Source organism: Martes martes (genome assembly GCF_963455335.1).
Source record: "Martes martes genome assembly, chromosome: X".
In the NCBI taxonomy this organism is placed as follows: Eukaryota; Metazoa; Chordata; class Mammalia; order Carnivora; family Mustelidae; genus Martes; species Martes martes.
The window spans coordinates 56,089,606-56,110,717 of record NC_137897.1 but is presented as its reverse complement, the minus strand read 5'-3'; the positions used below and the strand labels follow the sequence as shown (position 1 = coordinate 56,110,717).

General features: G+C 41.6%; 1 protein-coding gene across 1 annotated transcript; it reads right to left on the bottom strand.

Annotated features, from left to right (window-relative positions):
• Window positions 1-1,134: 1,134 nt before the first annotated feature.
• Window positions 1,135-9,590, bottom strand: LOC308337553 (rho-related GTP-binding protein RhoG-like). Its single transcript, XM_080795645.1, has 3 exons — window positions 9,461-9,590; window positions 4,812-4,909; window positions 1,135-4,630 (listed from the first exon to the last, which is right to left on the bottom strand). The coding sequence occupies exons 2-3, from the start codon at window positions 4,821-4,823 to the stop codon at window positions 4,040-4,042; spliced, it is 603 nt and encodes a 200-aa protein (XP_080651771.1). The 5' UTR covers window positions 4,824-4,909; window positions 9,461-9,590; the 3' UTR covers window positions 1,135-4,039.
• Window positions 9,591-21,112: the final 11,522 nt, after the last annotated feature.

The window sequence follows — 21,112 nt, the reverse complement described above, 5'->3', positions numbered from 1 at the left end:
TCTTGATCTCAGGGTCGTGAGTTCAAGTCCCATGTTGGGTGCAGATCTTGCTTGATTAAAAAAAAAACGAAGACCACATATTATTTGATTCCATGTACATGAAATGTTCAGAAAAGAGAAAGTAGATAACTAGTTGCCTAGGGTTGGGGCCGGGAACAGGGATTCACTGCATGAGGGATCTCTTTGAGGTAACAGAAATGTTCTAAAACTGGATTTTAGCTGATGTGCCTGGCTGGCTCAGTCAGCCAGAGCATGCGACTCTTGATCTCAGGGTTGTAAGTTTGAGCCCCACCTTTGGTGCAGATATTACTTAAAAATAAAATCTTAGGGCAACTGGGTGGCTCAGTTGGTTAAGTGTCTGCCTTTAGCTCAGGCAGTGATCCCAGCATCCTGGCATCAAGTCCCACATCGGGCTCCCTGTTTGAAGGGGAGCCTGCTTCTCCCTTTCCCCGTCTTGTGCTCTCTCTCATGCTCGTTTGCTCTCTCTCAAATAAACAAATAAAATCTATAAAAAAATAAAACTGGATTTTGGTGACAGCTGTGTAAATAAATTTACCAAAAATCATTAGATTGTACACCTGAAATGGGTGAACTTTTTGGTATGTAAATTATATTTCAATAAAGCTGTTTGCAAAGCAACACAAAACAACATGGTTTTGCTCTTCCTTACCAGTCACTTAATAGTGCACCAGCGCTATATACAATTAAGAATATCAGTTCATTTTTATAACAAACAGAAGAAAGATATTTTCCTGAAATAACTGGAAAAGGCAAAGGACATTAAATGTTATATTCTATATTTACAACCCTAGTCCCTACCACTATAATACCTATAACACAATAGGAGTGTGATAATTGTTTACTGAATGTAGTGTACTAAGTGAGAAAAATCGCCGACAGGGAACTTACTGGTCTGTCATTAGTGAAAACCAGCAGGAATGAGAGAATCGATGTTAGCAGGGAAGATAGTCCCTGATTGTCTGAGGTCAAAAAATAAGTACTTACACATAGGTGTGATGTGGAATACAATTACAGTTATTTCATCCTTTGCAAGTTGAAAGGGATTTAGAAACCACTCAACAAAGGAGGAGGGTTGAGGAATTGCTTTGATTTTTAGAAAGCAACAGACCCAGTGAAATCAGAAAAGTTTATTGCCATTCATTATGAACAATTTAAAAGTGATATTAGCATGTTAGTCGTCATACAAATTCTTTTTAAGTATAAAAATCAAGATGTCAGTGTATGTAGAACCATCAAGTCAGTCCAATACAAAACCATATTCTCAAACTTGTGGATCACACCTCCCTTCATCAAAGGATGCGAGTTTGACCAAACCAAGCCCAGGCTTACATTTGAGATCTTCCCAGACAAAGCGGGAGCAGGAGGCACTATTAAATTAAAAGTCAGTTAAAAAGATTTCAGTAGCTATGGAAAGTTCCCAGAGACATAGGTGACAGCTGTGTTTCTAGCCCCTTTCAACCATGAAGTCCGTAAGGACCTCAGGCAGCATCAGTCCAAACATCCTGAGACCGGAACACACTCAAGCAATAGGTGCTTCATCTGGCTGCCCATGAGAAAACTCAGGGACTACACACAGCAGTTGGTACACCTGCCAACAGGCCAGTTGACTCTTACAGTCCCCACACTATGATAACAGACCCCCACTTTCCAAAGTGCTATTGGGCCTTAGTTAAGGAGGGCCACCCTCACCCTCTTCCAGTTAACACCCTGTTCATACAGAGCCCCTACAGCCCCCACAACAGGAGGCCCTAGGTCACACACCAGAAACAGATACAGTACACTGAAACTGAGAAGACATCTACCAGACAATGCTATCCACCCTGGATCCTCCACAGCCTTAGACGATGGTGTAGAAATACACACCAATGAGTTACTGTATGAAGAGGAGAGCGCAGCGATACAGGAAAAGCAAAACAGAGCACTTCAGCCCATGGTGAGGGAAAGGAAAACCAGAAGAAAAGGAGGAGGAACAGTGAGCTTATGTAACCTTTTACTTTCTAACAATACTTGGTATCTGCCTGACCTCCAGCTTTCCAATCTTCCAAGAATAGGAGTGCCAGATTTAGCAAATAGAAATACAGGATGTCCCATTAAATTTGAATTTCAGATGAAGAGCAAATAATTTTTTAATCTATTCCTAAATACTGTATGGTACATACTTACACTAAAAAATTATTTGTAAAAAAAAAAACAAACCAAAAACCAAAAAACAAAAACTACTCTCTTTTACCTGGCAACCCTGTCCAGGAGGCTCAGTTAACCTGAGCACTAATGTGATCATATATTGTCAAAGAGCAACAGTGAGACCACCCCAGAGCAAAGCACAGACACTTCATTCGCCACAGAAGTAGCTAGGTGATTCTTTTAACTCCATTTCCCAAACTCGCAAAGATCCACTGCTTATTTTGACAGGGTAGGAGGATATGTGCCCAGCGGAGTTGTTAACCACTATCTGCCAGGTGGAGAAGGAAGTTTTCCTTCTATATCAAAGGAGGAAGGTAAAAAACACAACTAGAAAGAATAAGTAGAAACAGGCTTAGTAGGGTAAAGAATGTGACTTCTACCACCGCAGGGCAGGCTGAGCAACTACAACAAAATCCCTACCAATGTTGACAGCCCCAGGGTCTGGAAATCCAATACACTCCAACTTTCTTTGAGCAACTGAAAGACCTCAAAAGGCAACCAGGACTGAAAACACACAAACATACACACACATACAGAGGAGGGAGGAATAGGAAGAGAGCAAGGCAGGACACTGAGAAGAATCACACAACTCCCTGATAATGACTGGCAGAATATTTTGGTTGGTTGGTTGGTTGGTTTATGGGGTTAACCTTCAGTGGTCTTTCCCTAAAGCAGAAGCTGACAGAAAAAAAGGCGCCTCACAGAGGCCTCAGGGACACAGCTTTATAGGGCATTAATTCCACATCACCAGGCCCATAGTGCTATCATAATCTAACAACAGATCTGACCATCAGACCCCACATCCAATGCGCTACCATGACTAAGTGCCAAACCCAACACCTAAGGGCGGAAGAGGAGCCAGTAACAAGTCCATGGCTGATAAACATTCCTCTCAAAGGCAAAAAGAGGGAAACAACAAAAAGAACAGGACCACATTATGCTTTTTTTTCACAGCCTCTTTGGGAATTTCTAGTTCCTTTTAATCCAACATCTCTGAAACTGTGTTTCCAGAGAGGTTAACAGGTGTTAAGTGGAAGCAAATAAAAAAAAATTCAGTGAAATAAATTTGAGAAATGTTGCCCACTTACAAAAAGTTATAAATCCCTCCAGTAGAGGAACCTGTTCAGCTTTATTTAAATCACTGGTTACCAAAAGGGGAAGGCTGGAGTAAATCGGTGATGGGGATTAAAGGGCACTTGTGATGAGCACCACGTGTTGTACGGAAGTGCTGAATCACTAAATTGTACACCTGAAACTAATATCACAGTCTGTTAACTAACTGGAATTTAAATAAACACTTAAAAAAAAAACCCACTGGTTCCTGACTTACTTGACCACAGAACCTTGTTAAGGAACATCGATTAGTATCTCCCAGAACTTCAAGAAATGCTGCTTAACTGTTTTTGCAAACATGTCTCATCTCCAGAATGGGAAGAACATGTCGACACTGGGAACGCCCAGGAGTCACACATAAAATGATTTTCCAAAATTACTATATCAGAAAGTTTAAGGCAATGCTTTCAAAACTGTAGAAACTTGTCCTTCTGTGAGGCACTTGCTCAATGGTAAATACAGCTAGGAAAGCTAGTTCAGAGGTAAAAGTCAGTCTCTCTCTTTCCCCCTCTCCCCCCAAACTTCCTCCAAAAGGTTCAGACCAAACTTCACAGCAACCATGTACAAACGAGGCTGTCTTTGTTCCTCCAAAAGCCCGATAACCTGGAGTCTAGGGTTTCTAGGAAAAGAGACAAATGGCTCATGCTGGCATTGTTCAATGCTGTCAAAGGAATCCCTCTTATTCCCCCTTCGGTGCAGTCCCCAAATAGCACCCCAAAAGCTATAAAAGGACACACTTCTTGGTGTTCTTCTTTGTAGCAGGGTAAAGCACAGCCCGGACAGCTTCTGAAAATACCTCGTGCACCCCATACTGCATCAGGGCTGAACATTCTAGATACTTCACAGCCCCCACCTGCTTAGCCAGGGAAGTGCCTTGCTGAGGAGTTGTGGGCACTAGGCTCTGTTCCTTCAGCTTCTTCACTGTCTCAATGTCATCCCGCAGGTCTCTCTTGGTACCTACCAGCAGAACAGGCACATTGGGGCAATGATGGGAGACCTCAGGGTGCCACTTATGCCTCACATTGGCATACGAGGATGGGTTGCCAATGGAAAAACAAATGACAAAGATATTGGTCTGGGGGTAGGACAGCGTTCGCAGTCGGTCATACTCCTCTTGGCCAGCTGTGTCCCACAGGTTCAGGCTGACGATCTGGCCATCCACAGACGTCTGGGCACTATAGTTATCAAAGACGGTGGGGATATACTCCTCAGGAAAGGCATTCGTTGTGTAACTGATGAGGAGGCAGGTCTTACCTACAGCCCCATCTCCTACAACCACACATTTGATTGTCTGCATTCTTTCCTTGGAGTCCTAAGTGCAATAGAGAAAGAAAGAACATTCACAGATGCTTGGTTCATTTGGGGAGCCTAAGCTTTATCAACATTTCTCTCTAAGGAGAAAGAGAGGAGGTAAGATCCCCCACCCACTGACCATCCCCTTAACACCATAGAAGAGTCAGCTGAGAAAGAGTACATAGGACAAGAGTTCTTACCATGGAGTCCATGGACTGCTAGAGGATAAACTTCAGTAGGTCCTACAAGTCGCCTCTGAAGTATGTGATATTATGTGTAGGTACATAAGTGAATTTTTCTGGAAAGAAGATCCAAAACTGTCATCAGATTGTTAAAAAAGACTGTGAGCCCAAAAAGATTAAAAACCATTCACATACATAGGTATTTCCGTTTTATTTTTGTCAGGTCTGGCTATACTCTATCAAAGGTGCTAAAACATAGTGGGTGCTCAGTAAATGGAAACTAATTTTTAAAATAGCACTGATGCTGGCGCACCCAGGTGGCACAATCGGTTAGGCATCTGACTCTTGGTTTCGGCTCAGGCTGTGATCTCAGGGTCATGGTATGGAGCCCTGCATTAGGCTCCGTGCTCAGCACAGACTCTGCTTGAAATTCCCTCTCCCTCTGCCCCTCCCGCTTATGTGTGCACATGTTCTCTCTCTCTCTCTTTCTCTCCCTCTCAAATAAATACATCTTTTAAAAAACACACTGATGTAGAAAGGAGGGTCTAAAGGTTGAAACAAAAGAAATATGGCTCTGACTTTGGGTCTGTGGCTATAGACCCAGCAAAGCAATCTCTGTTCCTGACAGTGACGTCCTAAAACTGGAGAAAGGTAGGCCAGTCAGACTTAGCCTCCCAGAGTAAAGAGTCCAGGCTCTGATGTCAGGCCACCTGGAGTCCAAAACCAGTCCTTTCTTTTCCTAAGCTTTGCCGACTTCAGCAAGCGTTTCACCCATGGCTTACGTGAAAGAATGTTTGTGTAGTACTTATTAGTGCCTGTCACACAGAAAGTACTCATTAAGCATTCGAAACTACTATGACTTCATAATAATTCTTGTACTGTTCTGGGGAAGGCAAAAGTTCTGTAATGTGATTACAGTGCTAGACAAACCACAGATCTCATCCCTTCCTACCTTATCAGAGCAAAACCATTAGTCATACCACCACCATACTTTCTCTTTTACTTCTTCAGGAATCAAGTATTTGAGAGTTAACGGTAAGGCACAGATGACCTCCAAGAAGCGTGTTTACTATGAGCTCCCACATTTATACCCCATTTTAAAACCCTATCACCGCCCTACCCTGTCAGTGCCCCCAGAACACTCCATTTCCTTTAGCTTAACTACTGCACTAATTTCAGACCTGATCCTGATAGCATTAACTTCATGTGTCAGAACATGGAGGAAAGGTGATAAACTGTCATATGTATTTGATTATAGGAAAAAAAACCGAGGGCGCCTGGATGGCTCAGTTAAGCGACTTCCTTTGGCTCAGGTCATGATCCTAAAGTCCCAGGATCCAGTCCTGCATTAGGCTCCCTGCTCAGCGGGGAGCCTGCTTCTCCCTCTCCCTCTGCCTCTCCCCTCTGCTTATGCTCTCTGTCTCTCTCTCTCTCACTCTAATAAATAAATTAAATTATATTTAAAAAAAAACAAAAAAGAAAAGAGAAAAGTTGGCCTTCTGAGTATGCTTCACACAGGCCCACTAGAGGTAGCTCTCTTCCCACACAGCCAATTCTGATTCGCAAGGCATTCCACCTAAAGCCTTCATTAGCACAGGTCCCAGAGCTAAAAGTCCAGAGTGTAATTCATCTTTAGTATTCACTGACCATCAATCAACCCTATCTTTTTCCACCCAGGAACAAGCATAAGGATCAAACATACAAGGTCAATGGGAAAAGGGTAAAGTCACCACCACATTCTTTGAGAATAGCCTTCCTTGATTTTCCCAGTCTGGATTAACTTCTTTCTCCTCTGAATTCCTGTAGCAATTCCTGTATGAACAACTCACCTTCCCAGCCTGCTATCCTTTATCATCCAGTAGCCAACATCTCTGTTCAAAGTGACTGCTTTCAGGACAACTGTACATCTGAGGGGGTTCCCGAACCAGACCAAACTCTTAGACCCAAAGACCACTTTGCACACCAAATTCTCAGCTCCTCATCTCGATAACTAGGAAAAGGCATCTACACTCATTTCTGCTTGTTTATATCTACTAACCCTTCTGGTATATATGGTCTGCAGATAGGCACTCAAGCCACACTGATTATGGCTGAGGGACTAGATGATGAAGGGCAGCTAGAACATCCCAGGTCTGAAACAAAACCCAGGACATCCTCACCCATAGCAAACTCTCTATCAAAGTTTGGGGGGCTACTTTGTACAAGCACCTGACTCATTTACTCAGCTCACATGTCCCACGTGTTCATCATATGTTATTTACTTATGTGTATGTTTGGAATTATCCACAGTTAAAAAGTTTAAATATACTAAAAATATATCTAAAAGAATTAAAAACAGGATCTCAAAGCGATATTTGTACACCAGTGTTCACTGCAACATTATGCACAAGAGCCAGGAGGTGGAAGCAACCTAAAGACCATCAACAGATGAACACATAAAGAAAAAAAATATATATATATATGTTGTATATTATTCAACCTTAAAAAGAAGGAAATCTTGGAACACCTGGCTGGCTCAATCGGTAGAGCATGCAACTCTTGATCTCAGGGTCATGAGTTCAAGCCCCACATTGGGCATGGTGCCTACTTACAAAAAAGAGAGAGAGAGAGAAGGAGCTCTTCATACACTACAACATGGATGAAACTTGAGGACATACGCTAGGTGAAATCACATAGACAGCCATATACTGCATGATTCCACTTACATAAGGTATCTAGAGTAGTCAAACACATAAAAACAGAAAGTAGAATGGTAGTTGCCAGGGCTGGGGGAGGGAAAAGGGGGAGGGTTTTTTAAAAAAAATTATTTTAGAGAGAAAGAAAGAACAGGAGGAAGGGCAGAGGAAGAGAATCTTCAAGCAGAGTCCCTGCTGAGCATGGAGCCTGACGCAGGGCTCTATCCCACGACCCATGAGATCATGACTTGAGCCAAAATCAAGAGTCAGACGCTTAACCAACTGAGCCACCCAGGCACCCTAATGGGGAGTTGTTTACCGGTGACAAAGTTTCAGTTTTGCAGGGTGCCTGGGTGACTCAGTAGGTTAAGCATCTGACTCTTGATTTCTGCTCAGGTCATGATCTCACGGTCCTGGGATCCAGGCTCATATTGAGGGGGGTGGGTCCATGGTCAACAGAGAGTCTGCTTGTCCCTCTGCCCCTCCCCCACTCATGCTCGCAGGCATACGTACTCTCTCAAATAAATAAAATCTTTAAAATGAAAGTTTTAGTTTGCCAAGATGAAAAATTCTAGAGATCTACTGCACAGCAATACATATATAGTTAACACTACTGTAATGAATATTTTTAAATGGTTTAAAATACTAAAAATAAAAGTATTTTTAAAGGGTTTGGAGCTCTGAGAGAAGGCTAGGGGTCATAAGAGGAAGGCAAATGAGAAAAGCTTGTTTACCTCAGCCTCCGGATCTAGCACAATGGGGTCCTGTCATGGATCACCTACAGCTTTGCCCTCCTCATCACCACCACTATCTACATTTTCCCGGGTACTCCTATGGCAACGAACTGCTGGAAGGGACTCAAAAAAGAGTAAAGAGAAAGATTGCTAGAAGCTTACAATCTTGTGGTAAAGGCAGGACTCATGTGAAAAGGCAAACAATAATACAAAATGATGTATGGCTCACAGGGGAAAAAAGTTGCTGTAGGGAAGCAAAGGGAAACTTAAAAATAAGAGATTATAGGCATTGTGCCAAATACTTTTACATATCTTATTTAAGCTTCACAGTAGCTCCAGGAAGCAGACATCAGAGCAAGTCAGAGATCTTTAGGTATGCCTTTAGGTTTGGAAACTGGGAGAGGGCTGGTGCTGCGGAAACCAGCACCCTCAGAAAGTTCCCTTCCCAACCATTCACAGTAAACTGGAATTAGTTTCTTCTAAATCTTCCCATCTCGTCTGACAAAGTATCCTTCTTCACATGTACAGTCTGCGTAGGAGTCAATTTTTTCCTAGGTTAGACAGTGTAAAAGACCCAGTAACAGTCAAGACAAGAATGCTGCTCAAAGGATTACTGTTTCTAGCACATTCTCCTCCAGGTCTCACCCTCTTGGTAAGTCTGAGTCTAATGCACTTGAAATCACGCTGTAACTCTCTGGAACCAAAACAATTCAGCAGAAGACCCCCCAATCTGTATCTATTACTCTCCACAACTTAGTTCCTCTACTAAACACCGGCAGCTTTCTCACACCGGAGACTGCCTTCTTTGGTTCAAGTCCAGCCAAAGGCTTTGGGACTCTCGAAGCCGAAGGAAGCCATGTGAACACTCCCCAAATCCGAGCCAGGGGAAGACTACCCCGCGACTGGAAACTTAACCACAGACGCAGGGGTAGTGACCCAGCAATTAGCTCCACAAGCCCGCTCGGCACTTCCTTCGCATCCTTCACCACCAGGCCTACTTGGTTCCGGCACTTCCTAGGGACTCGTGAGCCTGGGACAGAGAGCTGCCCCACATGGGATTCGCAAGTAGCAAGAGCGGGAGCGGGCTCAGTCTCCCCCATAGGCATACACCTCATCCCACCCTCCAATGCCTTCCATCTCGGGAATGGCTCACAGACTCACGCAAGCCTCCGGGGCTGGGGAGACTCACGAAAAGTGTGGGGGATAAACGGGGGGCGGTGCGGGAGCGCTGGGGGCGGGGAGTCTCCATAAAGATTACCTGGCAAAGCACAAGCGGTCGTCTTCCACCGCTGTTGACTACAGCAGGCAGAGCCTCCCAGCGCGACTGTGGCCGCGGTGGGCAAGCGCGGCGAGCTCGGCGCCACATCCGGGCAGCTACCGAGTCCCACACCCACCCCCCCCGCCCCGTCGTCAGACGCAGCCTCCGCTGGGTGCCTCGACACCTCCTGGGAAGTGGAGTCTTAGCGCCAGCCTCACTGTCTGCGACTCACAGGCTTCTAGACTGACTTCCCCTTGGAGTAACTAACGAGGATTACTTGGATCCGGCCCCCAGGTGCGGACCACCAAGACGAGTTATCCGGTGCAGAGGTCCCCAAAGGCTCCTCTTTCCCTTACCAAAGTGAGGCCGCCCCTTCCTCCCCAGACCCCGGTTTCCTCCTCAAGGCCAGCCCTGACGTGAGGAGGCAGGCAGGAAACTGAAGTATTAGGAAAAAATGGAGGCGATAAAAGAAAATGAGGGAGTGAGCGAATTAGGGTTACTTTCAGTCACCATATTAATTTGCATTTTCTGGAGTTTTCTGTAAGTAGGATCATACAGTATGCACTCCTTTTTTAGCGGCTTTATGGAGATATAAATTCATATACCACACAATTCACTCATTGAAATTGTACTGTTCAGGGGTCCCTGTCTATCTGTCAGTAGAGCATGTGACTCCTGATCTCGGGTTTGTAATTTCCACCCCTGCCTTGGGTGTCGAGATTGCTTAAAAATAAAAAATCTTTTTTAGGTTTTATGGTTCGGGCGCCTGGGTGGCTCAGTGGGTTAAGTCTCCGCCCTGGGCTCAGGTCATGATCTCGGGGTCCTGGGATCGAGTCCCACATCGGGCTCTCTGCTCGGCAGGGAGCCTGCTTCCTCCACTCTCTCTCTCTGCCTGCCTCTCTGCCTACTTGTGATCTCTCTCTGTCAAATAAATACATAGATTCTTTTAAAAAAAATTTTTTTTGTACGGTTCAATGTGTTTTTTGTGTTACGTTATTAATTTTAATTGTGGTAACTGTGCATAACAAAATGTGCCCTTTTACCCATTTTCAAGTGTAAAATTCAGGGGCATTAAGTACATTCACAATGTTGTGCAAAGCATCACCATTGATATTTCCAACACTTTTTTTTTAATCATCCCTAACAGAAAACTCTGTACCCATTAAGCAAGAATTCCTCATTTCCCCCTGCCTCCAGCCCCTGGAAACCAACTTTCTGTCTCCATGAATTTGACTTTTCTAGCTACCATTCATTTACTGATGGACATTTTGGGTTTTTTTCAACTTTTGACTATTGTAAATAATGGTGCTATGAACACTAGCTTATAAGAATCTGGTTTTCTTTATTATTTTCTAGTTCACTGATTTCCACTTTGATCTTCATTATTTCTGTTCCTTTGAATTTTATTTGCTCTTCTTTTTACTGAAGTGAAAGCTGAAGTCATTGTTTTGAGACATTTCTTCTGTTCTAATACAGGTTTTAACCCACTGAGCCACCCAGGCTCCCCTCTAATATAGGTTTTTAGTGTATAAAAAATGCTTGCTAAGGGGCACCTGGGTGGCTCAGTGGATTAAGCTCTTGATTTTGGCTTAGGTCATGATCTCAGGGTCACGAGTTCAAGCCCCGCATCAAGCTCTGCGCTGAGGGTGGAGGAGACTGCTTAAGATTCTCTCACTCTCTTTCTGCCCCTCTCTCCAGCTCTCACATGCTCTCTCTCTCTCTCAAAATAAATAAATAAAATATATTTTTAAAAATTACCCCCTAAATACTTCTTTAGCAGAATGCCATAAATTACATGTGTGGTTTCATCTTTATTCAGTTCAAAATATTTTCTTTTTTTTTCAATTAAAGATTTTATTTATTTATTTATTTGACAGACAAAGATCACAAGTAGGCAGAGAGGCAGGCAGAAAGAGAGGAAGGGAAGCAGGCTCCCTGCTGAGCAGAGAGCCCGATGCAGGGCTTGATCCCAGGACCCTGGGATCACGACCCAATCCGAAGGCAGAGGCTTTAACCCACTGAGCCACCCAGGCTCCCCTGGTTCAAAATATTTTCTAATTTCTCTTTTGATTTCTTCTTTGATCCATGCGATATCTAGAAGTGGATTGTTTCCTTTTCAAATATTTGAGGTTTTTCCGGAGATCTTTTGGTTGTTGGTGTGTAATTTGACTCCATTTTTTTAGAGAATATACTTGGTATGACTTGACCCTTTTGAATTCATTGAGACTTTTTTTGTGGCCTAGAATATGGTCTACCCTGGTAAATACTCCCTGTGCACTTGAAAAGAATATGTATTTTGTTGTTATTGGGTGGAGTGTTCTAAAAATGTCAATGGGGTCAATTTGGTTGATAGTATTGTTCACTTCTTCTGTATCCTCACTAATTTTATGGTTCCTCATTCTATTGATTACTGAGAGAAGGGTATTGAAATCTGACTAGAACTGCAGATTTGTCTAGTTTTCCTTGCAGTTTGTCAGTTTTTGATTCATGTATTCTGAAGCTCTTGTATTATTATTATGCACACACATATGTAGAATTGTTATGTTCTATTGTTTTCCATTTGTCCCATCTCTTCTTGGTTCTCTTTTTCCTCTTTTTCTACCTTCTTTTGGATTAATCACTATTATTTTAATTTCACTTTTATCTCCTTATTGGCTTATTAGCTTCACATCTATGTTTTGTTACATCTTATAGGTTTATTATGTACAACCATAACCTACCAGTCTACCTTCAAGTGTTATTATACCACTTCATATAGAGTTATATGTTGTTATGTACTTACATTAGTGTACATCCATTTCTCTCTTCTTGGACTTTACACTATTGTTATGCATTTTACTTTTACCCCACAATGCACTTACTATTTTTTGTTTAAACAGTTAAATTTAGATATGTGTATATATATATATATATATATATATATAATATATATATAGAGAGAGAGAGCGAGCGAGGGCACAAGTATGCAGAGCAGCAGGCAGAGGGAGAGGGAGAAGCAGGCTCTCCACTGAGAAGGGAGCCCTATGTGGAGCTCGATCCCATGACCCTGGGATCATGACCTGAGCCGAAGGCAGCTGCTTAACCATCTGAGCCACCCAGGTGCCTCTAAACAGTTAAATTTTTTAAAGATTTATTTATTTTAGAAAAAGAGGGAGTGTGTGTGTGCATGAGTAGGGGGAGGAGCAGAGGGAGAAAATCTTTGATCAGACTCCCCTGAGCGTGGAGCCGGGTGCAAGGCTCGATCCCACGATCCAGGAGATCATGAACTGAGCCGAAACCAAGAGTCAGATGCTCAACCAACTGAGCCACCCAAAGGCCCCATAAACAGTTAATTTTTAAAGGTTTTATGTATTTATTTGACAGAGAGAGCACAAACAGGACATTGGCAGGCAGAGGGAGAAGCAAGCTCCCCACGGAGCAGGGAGCCCCATGCAGGACTCAATTCCAAGCCCCGGGATCATGACCCAAGCCGAAGGCAGACACTTAACCAAGTGAGCCATCCATGTGCCCCAACGGTTCATTTTTAACAGACTTTTATTTAGAATTTTTTTACGTAAGCTCTGCCCCCAGCATGGGACTTGAACTCACAACCCCAAGATCAAGAGTCACATGCTCTACCAACTGAGCCAGCCAGGCACCCCAATAGACTTTATTTTTTTAGAGCAGTTTTAGGTATAGCAAATTGAACAGGAATTACAGAGAATTTCCATTTATCTCCTGACCCCACACAGGCAGAGCCTAGGCTATCTCAAAATCCCACACCACCAGAGTAGCACATTTGTTGTAACTGATGAATCTATGTTGACACACTGTTACTAACTAAAGTCCACGGTCTATCTTAGAGTTCACTCTTGGTGTTGTATATCCAGTGAGTTTTGAGAAATATACAATGGCATATATCCACTATTATAACAGCATACAGAATAGTTTCACTGTCCTAAAAACCCTCTGTGGTCTGCCTATTCATTCCCCTCTCCCTACAATCGCTGGCAACCACGGATCTTTTTATTGTCTCCATAGTTTTGCCTTTTCCAGAATGCCATATAGTTGGAATCATACAATATGTAGACTTCTCAGATTGGCTCTTTCCCTTCAGTAATGTGCATTTGAAGTTCTTCCATGTCTTTTTGTGGCTTGATGGCTCATTTCTTTTTAGTGAATAATATTCTATTGTCTGGATGTACCACAATTTATTTATATATTCACCTTCTGAAGGACGTTTTGGTTGCTTCCAAGATTCGGCAATTACGAATAAAGCACCATAAACATCTAAGTGCAGGTTTTTGTGTGGTCGTGAATTTTCAGTTCATTTAGGGAAATATGAATGTGATTGCTGACCCAAATGGGTAATTATCTTTTTAAAACAGCTTTATTGGGATAAAAATTTACACGTCATAAATTCACCCATTTTAAATGTGCAACTAAATGATTTTTTAGTATATTGACAATGTTGGGGCACCTGGGTGGCTCAGTTGGTTAAGCATCAGCCTTCGGCTCAGGTCATGATCCCAGAGTTCTGGGATCGAGTCCCACATAGGGAAGTCCCTGCTCATCAGGGAGTCTGCTTCTCCCTCCCTTCTACCCTTGCCCCCTGCTCATGCTCTCTCTCTTTCTCTAAGATAAATAAATAAATAAATAAATCTTTTTTGTCAGACATATGTCTTGTGATACTTTCTTCCATTCCGTGGCAGGTGTATCATTTTCTGAAATAGCAGAAGTTTTTAATTTTGAATATTCAAGTTTTTCTTTTATGCTTAGTGCTTTTTTGGTCCTCTCCTGTGTAAGAGATCATTACCTGTATTTTTATGTGTTATAGCTTTTGTTGCCAATATTTATATCTCTTATTTTGATTTCTCATTTCACTGCATTGGTTAGGATTTCTAGCATAATGCTGAATGGTAGCTAATTTACTTATGTGAACGTCTGTGATTAGGTTTTAGGGAATAACAGTGAGACTGGAGAGAAGCTAGAGACACTGCAAAGGAAGACTCAATAGTACTTGCTAACTAACTGAATAAGGGGGATGAAAGAGAATTACAGTTTAGAAATAACTTGGATGTTAAGATTAGGAACAGGGAGAATGAAGTTGCCATTATCAGAAATCAAACAATGAAGAAAGTTATTTGAAGAGAAAGATAAGTTCCATTTTAGATATTTTCATTTTGAGTTTACGAAGGGTTTTTTATTCAGAGGTATCCTTTAGGCAGTTAGAGAACCTGCGTTTGGATGAGAGGCTTGGCCTGGAGACAAAGACTTTAGAGTCATCAGCAAAGGTGATAACTGAAATAATAATGTGGATTATTACTTAAAAGAAGAGAAGTTAGGGGTGCCTGGGTGGCTCAGTTGATTAAGCATCTGACTTTGGCTCAGGTCTAGATCTCAGGGTCCTGGGATCAAGCCCCGAAACAGGCTCAATGTTGTTCAGTTGAGAGTCTGCTTGTCCCTCTCCCTCTCCTCTGCCTCTCCCCCTGCTCATGGTCTCTCTCTCTCTCTCTCTTTTTAAAGAAAGGACGTTAGAGAAAAAGAGAAAAGAGTTTTAACACTGGGCCTCAAAGATGAAGGTAGGAGGAAATAGAGGAACCAAGAAAAAAATAGATGGGGGATGGCGGGGATAGGGAGAGGGTGGCTGGGTTATGGACATTGGAGAGGGTATGTGCTATGGTGAGTGCTGTGAATTGTGTAAGACTAATGATTCACAGACCTGTACCCTTGAAGCAAATAATACATTATATGTCAATAAAATTTTTTTAAAAGAGAAAATAGAAGAAAAGGATTTCAATTTTTTTTTAATTTATTTGACAGACAGAGATCACAGGTAGGCAGAGAGGCAGGCAGAGAGAGAGAGCGGAGGAAGCAGGCTCCCCGCTAAGCAGAGAGCCTGATGCGGGGCTCGATCCCAGGACCCTGGGATCATGACATGAGCTGAAGGCAGAGGCTGTAACCCACTGAGCCACCCAGGCACCCCCAAAAAAGGATTTAGAACAGAAGAATATCTAGCTTTCAAAGTTGTAAGGAATAGTTAACACTGTCAAATAGGAAAAAGAACTCAAGGGAAACAAGGAGTGGAAGTGGCAGATCTTCTGAAATTGTCAGTAAAAATATCCTTAGATTGGTAACCATGAAACAAAACATTTTTTAGATACTAACAGAAAACTAAACACAGACTAAGTATTTGACAATGTTGAGAAATTATATATTTTACTGAGTATGATAATGGTATTATGGTTGTATTTTTTTAAAGCCTTCATCTTCTGAGCCCAAAATGAGCCCAAATACTTACAAATGTTGCCTAAAATATGCTTTAAAATGCTCCAGCAAGGGGAAGGTATGGGCTATGGTGAGTGCTGTGAAATGTATAAGCCTGATGATTCACAGACCTGTACCCCTGGGGCAAATAATATGTTATATGTTAATAAAAATCATTTTTTAAAAAATAAAATGCTCCAGCAAAACAATAATAATAATTAATTAAAATAAAATAAAACATGCCAGTGAAATCTTAATAAGTGAAAGGGATATATAAAATAATAATAACAGGATGTTAATTATTATTGAACTGGATGATGGGTACATGGGGGTTCATTATATTATTCTTTTTCCTTTCTATATGTTTAAAAATTTCCACAATATAAGGCTTAAAAATGGATAGTTTGGAATGACATCAAAGATACATTGTTAAGATAAAAGTAAGATTCAGAACATATGGATGGTATGCTATCATTTGAATAAGAAAAAAATAAAAGGAAAGGCTAGGAATACTTGTTTGTATATGCAAAGAATATCTTTGATAAGATATGTAAGAAACTGATAACTTTAGTTGTTTCCTAGAAAAAGAACCTGTATGGCTTGGTAGTAACAGTGAGAGAAAAAAAAATTTTTTTAAGATTTTATTTATTTATTTGACAGAGATCACAAGTAGTGAGAGAGGCAGGCAGAGAGAGAGGAAGGGAAGCAGGCTCCCTGGAATCATGACCTGAGCTGAATGCAGAGGCTTTAACCCACTGAGCCACCCAGGCGCCCCGAGAGGAAAATTTTTAACTTGTATATTCTCTTACACCTTTAGAAACTTCGCAACAGCCGTAGAACAAATAATCCAATCAAGAAATGGGCAGAAGACATGAACAGATATTTCTCCAAAGAAGACATACAATTGGCCAACAGATACATGAAAAAGTGCTCCACATCACTCGGCATCAGGGAAATACAAATCAAAACCACAGTGAGATATCACCTCACACCAGTCAGAATGGCTCAAATTAACAAGACAGGGAAGAACAGATGTTGGGGAGGATGCAGGGAAAGGGAACCCTCCCACACTGTTGATGGGAATGCAAGCTGGTGCAGCCACTCTGGAAAACAGTATGGAGGTTCCTTAAAAAGTTAAAAAAAAAAAAAAGAGCTACCTTATGACCCAGCAATTGCACTACTAGGTATTTACCCCAAAGATACAAATGTAGTGATCTGAAGGGGCACCTGCACCCCAATGTTCATAGCAGCAATATCCACAATAGCCAAACTATGGAAAGAGCCCAGATGTCCATCAATAGATGAATGGACAAAGATGATGTGATATATATATACAATGGAATACTACTCATTCAACAAAAACAGATGAAATCATGCCATTTGCAATGATGTAGATGGAACTAGAGGGTATTATGCCCAGCGAAATAAGTCAATCGGAGAAAGACAATTATCATATGATCTCACTCATATGTGGAATTTAAGAAACAAAACAAAGGATCATAGGGGAAGGGAGGGGAAAATAAAGCAAGATGAAATCAGAGAGGGAGAAAAACCATTAGAGACTCTTTTATTTTTTATATTTTATTTATTTATTTGACAGAGAGATAGCATAAGTAGGTAGAGCAGCAGGCAGAGGGAGAAGGAGAAGCAGGCTCACCACTGAGCAGGGAGCCCAATGTGGGGCTCGATCCCAGGACCCTGGGATCATGACCTGAGCCAAAGGCAGAGGCTTAACCCACTGAGCCACGCAGGTGCCCCAGGGACTCTTAACTATTGGAAACAAACTGAGGGTTGCTGGAGGGGAGGGAGTGGGAGAGGGGTAACTGGGCGATGGACATTAAGGAGGGCAGGTGATGTAATGATCACTGTGTATTATGTAAGACTGATGAATCGGGGCACCTGGGTGGCTCAGTGGGTTAAAGCCTCTGCCTTCAGCTTGGGTCATGATCCCGGGGTCCTGGGATCGAGCCCCGCATCTGGCTCTCTGCTCAGCGGGGGGCCTGCTTCCTCCTCTCTCTGTCTGCCTCTCTGCCTACTTGTGATCTCTCTCTGTCAAATAAATATATAAAATCTTAAAAAAAAAGACTGATGAATCACTGGAGTCTAGCCCTGAAACCAGTAGTACACTATATGTTAATTACTTGAATTCAAATTAAAAAAAAAAGAGAGTCTGTGGCTTAACCAACTGAGCCACCCAGGCACCCCTGAAAAATGAGTTTTAAAAAAATCCAATGGCTGGCTTAGTAGGTAGAGCATGCAACTCTTGATCTCAGGGTCATGAGTTCAACCCCCACATTGGGCACTGAAGCCTACTTTAAAAAAATCCAAGGGTACCTGGGTGGCTTCAACACAAATCTCAATCCCAGAGTCCTGGGATTGAACCCTGTGTCAGGCCACTCCCTCTCCCTCTGCCCTTCTCCCCCTCCCGCTGGCTCATGCTCCTGCTCTCTCTCTCTCAAATAAATGAACAGAAACTTTTAAAAAAATAAAATTAAAAGAAATCCAATTATTTATTATTTACAGGAGGTAAAACTAAAACAAAATGACACAGAAGTGTTGAAAATAAAGGGATAAAAACTCATCAGGCAAATGGGATTTTTAAAAAGGCAGAAATGGACAGGGTGCCTGGCTCAGTCAGAAGACTCTTGATCTCAGGGTCCTGAGTTCAAGCTCCATGTCGGGTGTAAAGATTAATAAACAAAATAAATAAACTTTAAAAAAGCAGAAATGGGAATATTAATATAGGATAAAGTAGAATTCAAGACAAAGGGTGTTAAGTGGTGCAAGAAAGGTACCATTTGTTTAAACTGGCCAAAGGGCACAATTGACCAACAAGGCAGTTATAGCTGTCATTGAACTTTTCATACAGAGCAAGATAGTAGTGAAACATAAGTAAAAACTATTTATAAATACAAGACAGTACAAAGACAAAATCATGGCCGGAGACATACAGTTCTCAGATTGACGGATACAAAGAGCCAAACTAGGTAAGGATGTAGATTTGTCAGATTTAATAGATTTGTGTAGAAATTTGCACCCCAAAATAGACTACACATTCTTCTCAAAGGCTGTAGAACACTTACCAAATTGATCATGTACTAGGCTACAAGAAAATAGTAATAAATTCCAAGGAGTAGAATAATACCAGCCAGATGTCATGGAAGATGACAGAGCAGGAAGCTCTAGGAATCCATCCATCCTCCTAAACAATTACTGAGTTGGCAGAAACTGGCAGAAAGTAACAATTTTGGAACTATGGACTCTAGTTAAATTCCTGCAGAGTCCATGGGAGAGCTTGATGAAAAGGCTTATAAAGTTTTGGTAAATTTCTTGAAATGTTGGCCTTTTACCCAGCAGTTGCTATCCCCCAGCACTGAGGCAGGTACACAAGGGGACAGTTCCTGGCGCAGCTTCCTGAAGCTTGAGTGAGCAGTAAAGGCACTGTCCTCCATATATCAGAATTATGTGGTTTGCTGTTTTTGAGGGCTGAGAGACTGGCACAGAGGCTGACCATTGTTTCTGTCCGCAGGGGCTGAAGCAGCTTACAAGAGATTTAAAGAAACAGTACTTGGATCTTTGGAGGGGTTTTGCTTCTTTTCCGCCTTTAGGGACAGAGACATTTAAAGAAATCTTTGTCAGGTTACTGGCTGACTGCAGAGATAACAGAACAGAAACGTCAGTGCCCATGTACAACAAATAATACACGTTTTCCAAAAAGAGTTCACAAAAGTCATAAATAGATGACTCTAAGCCTCAACAAGCAAGATTCATCAGTCCCAGGGGAGTGGAGAATTAGATGTCCAGAGTTACCATAATAGTAATACTCAAAATGTCCAGTTCTCAAAAAATTTACAAAATATACAAATAAACACGGAAGTATGACCCAGTCACAGGGAAAAGAAAATTTGAAAGAGGAAGTCCAGACATTGAAATTACTAGCCAATGATATTAAATAAATAGTCTTATATATATCCAGTAAGCTCAAAGAAACCATGGATAAGAATTAAATGAAATCAAGTTAACAATGTATTTTTTAAAATGACGATATCAATAAAAGACAGAAATTACAAAAAGGAACCAGACTGAAATTCTGGAACTGAAAAATGCAATAACTGAAATGAAAAAACTCACTAGGGGCCAATGTGAAACATACAAGAGGCAAGACATGAAAAGGCAGAAGACCCACAAACTTTAAGATGAGACCACTGGGGTGCCTAGGGGGCTCAGTCAGTTAAGTGTCTGTCTTTGGCTCAGGTTGTGATTCCAGGGTCCTGGGACCGAATCCCATGTCGGGCTCACTGCTCAGTTCGGAGCCTGCTTCTCCCTCTCCCTCTGTCTGCCGATCCCCCTGCTTGTGCTCTCTCATGCTCTCTCTCTCTCTGCCAAATAAATATATAAAAATTAAGAATAACATGAGACCACTAAAATCATCTATTCTAAGGAAAAGGAAAAAAGAATGATGAAAAATGAACAGAGCCTGAGGGACCTGTGGGACATCATCAAATGTACCACAGTACACATAGGAGTCCCAGAAGGAAAAAAGAGAGAGAAGGCAGAAATAAATACTTTTTAAAAATAGCCAAATTTGTCCCAAATTTGAGTAAACACATGAATATATATGTCTATGAAGCTCAACAAATGCCACACAGGACAAATTCAAAGTTCAATATCAAAACACATTATTGTCAAGTCAATGAAACCCAAAGACGAAAAACGAATTTTTAAAGTAGCAAGAGAGAAGTGACTGATCATGAACAAAGGAACCTCAATAAGATTAATGGCTGATTTTGCCTCAGAAACTATGTAGGCCTTAAGGCAGTAGGATGATATGTTTAAAATTCTGAAGGAAAAAAATGGAAACCAAGAATTCTACATCCAGCAAGACTATCCTTTATAAATGAAGGATAAATGAAGACATTTCCAGAAAAACAAAAGCTGAAGGAGTTTATTGCCAATAGACCGAACCTACGAGAAGCTAAAGGAAGAATTTTAGGCTGGAATGAAGGGAAACTAGGCAATAACTTGAAGCTATAAGAAATAATAAAGGACACTGGAAAATGCAATTATATAAGTAAATACAAAAGACAGTATTATTGTACTTTTGGTATGGTTTATTACTTATTTTTCCCCATATGATCTCATAAGCAAATGCATAAAACATAATTGGAAATCTATGTTAATGGATCTACAGTGTATAAAGATGTAATTTGTGACAATAATAATGAAGGGGCAGAGATGGGGATGGGAACAGAGAATTTGTATACTATTGAAACTAAACTGGTTTTAGGGTGGCTGGTTGGCTCAGTCAGTGGATCGTGCGACTATTGATCTTGTGGTTTTGAGTTCGAGTCCCACATTTGGGTGTAGAGATTACTTAAATAAATAAACTTTTAAAAAAGACACTAA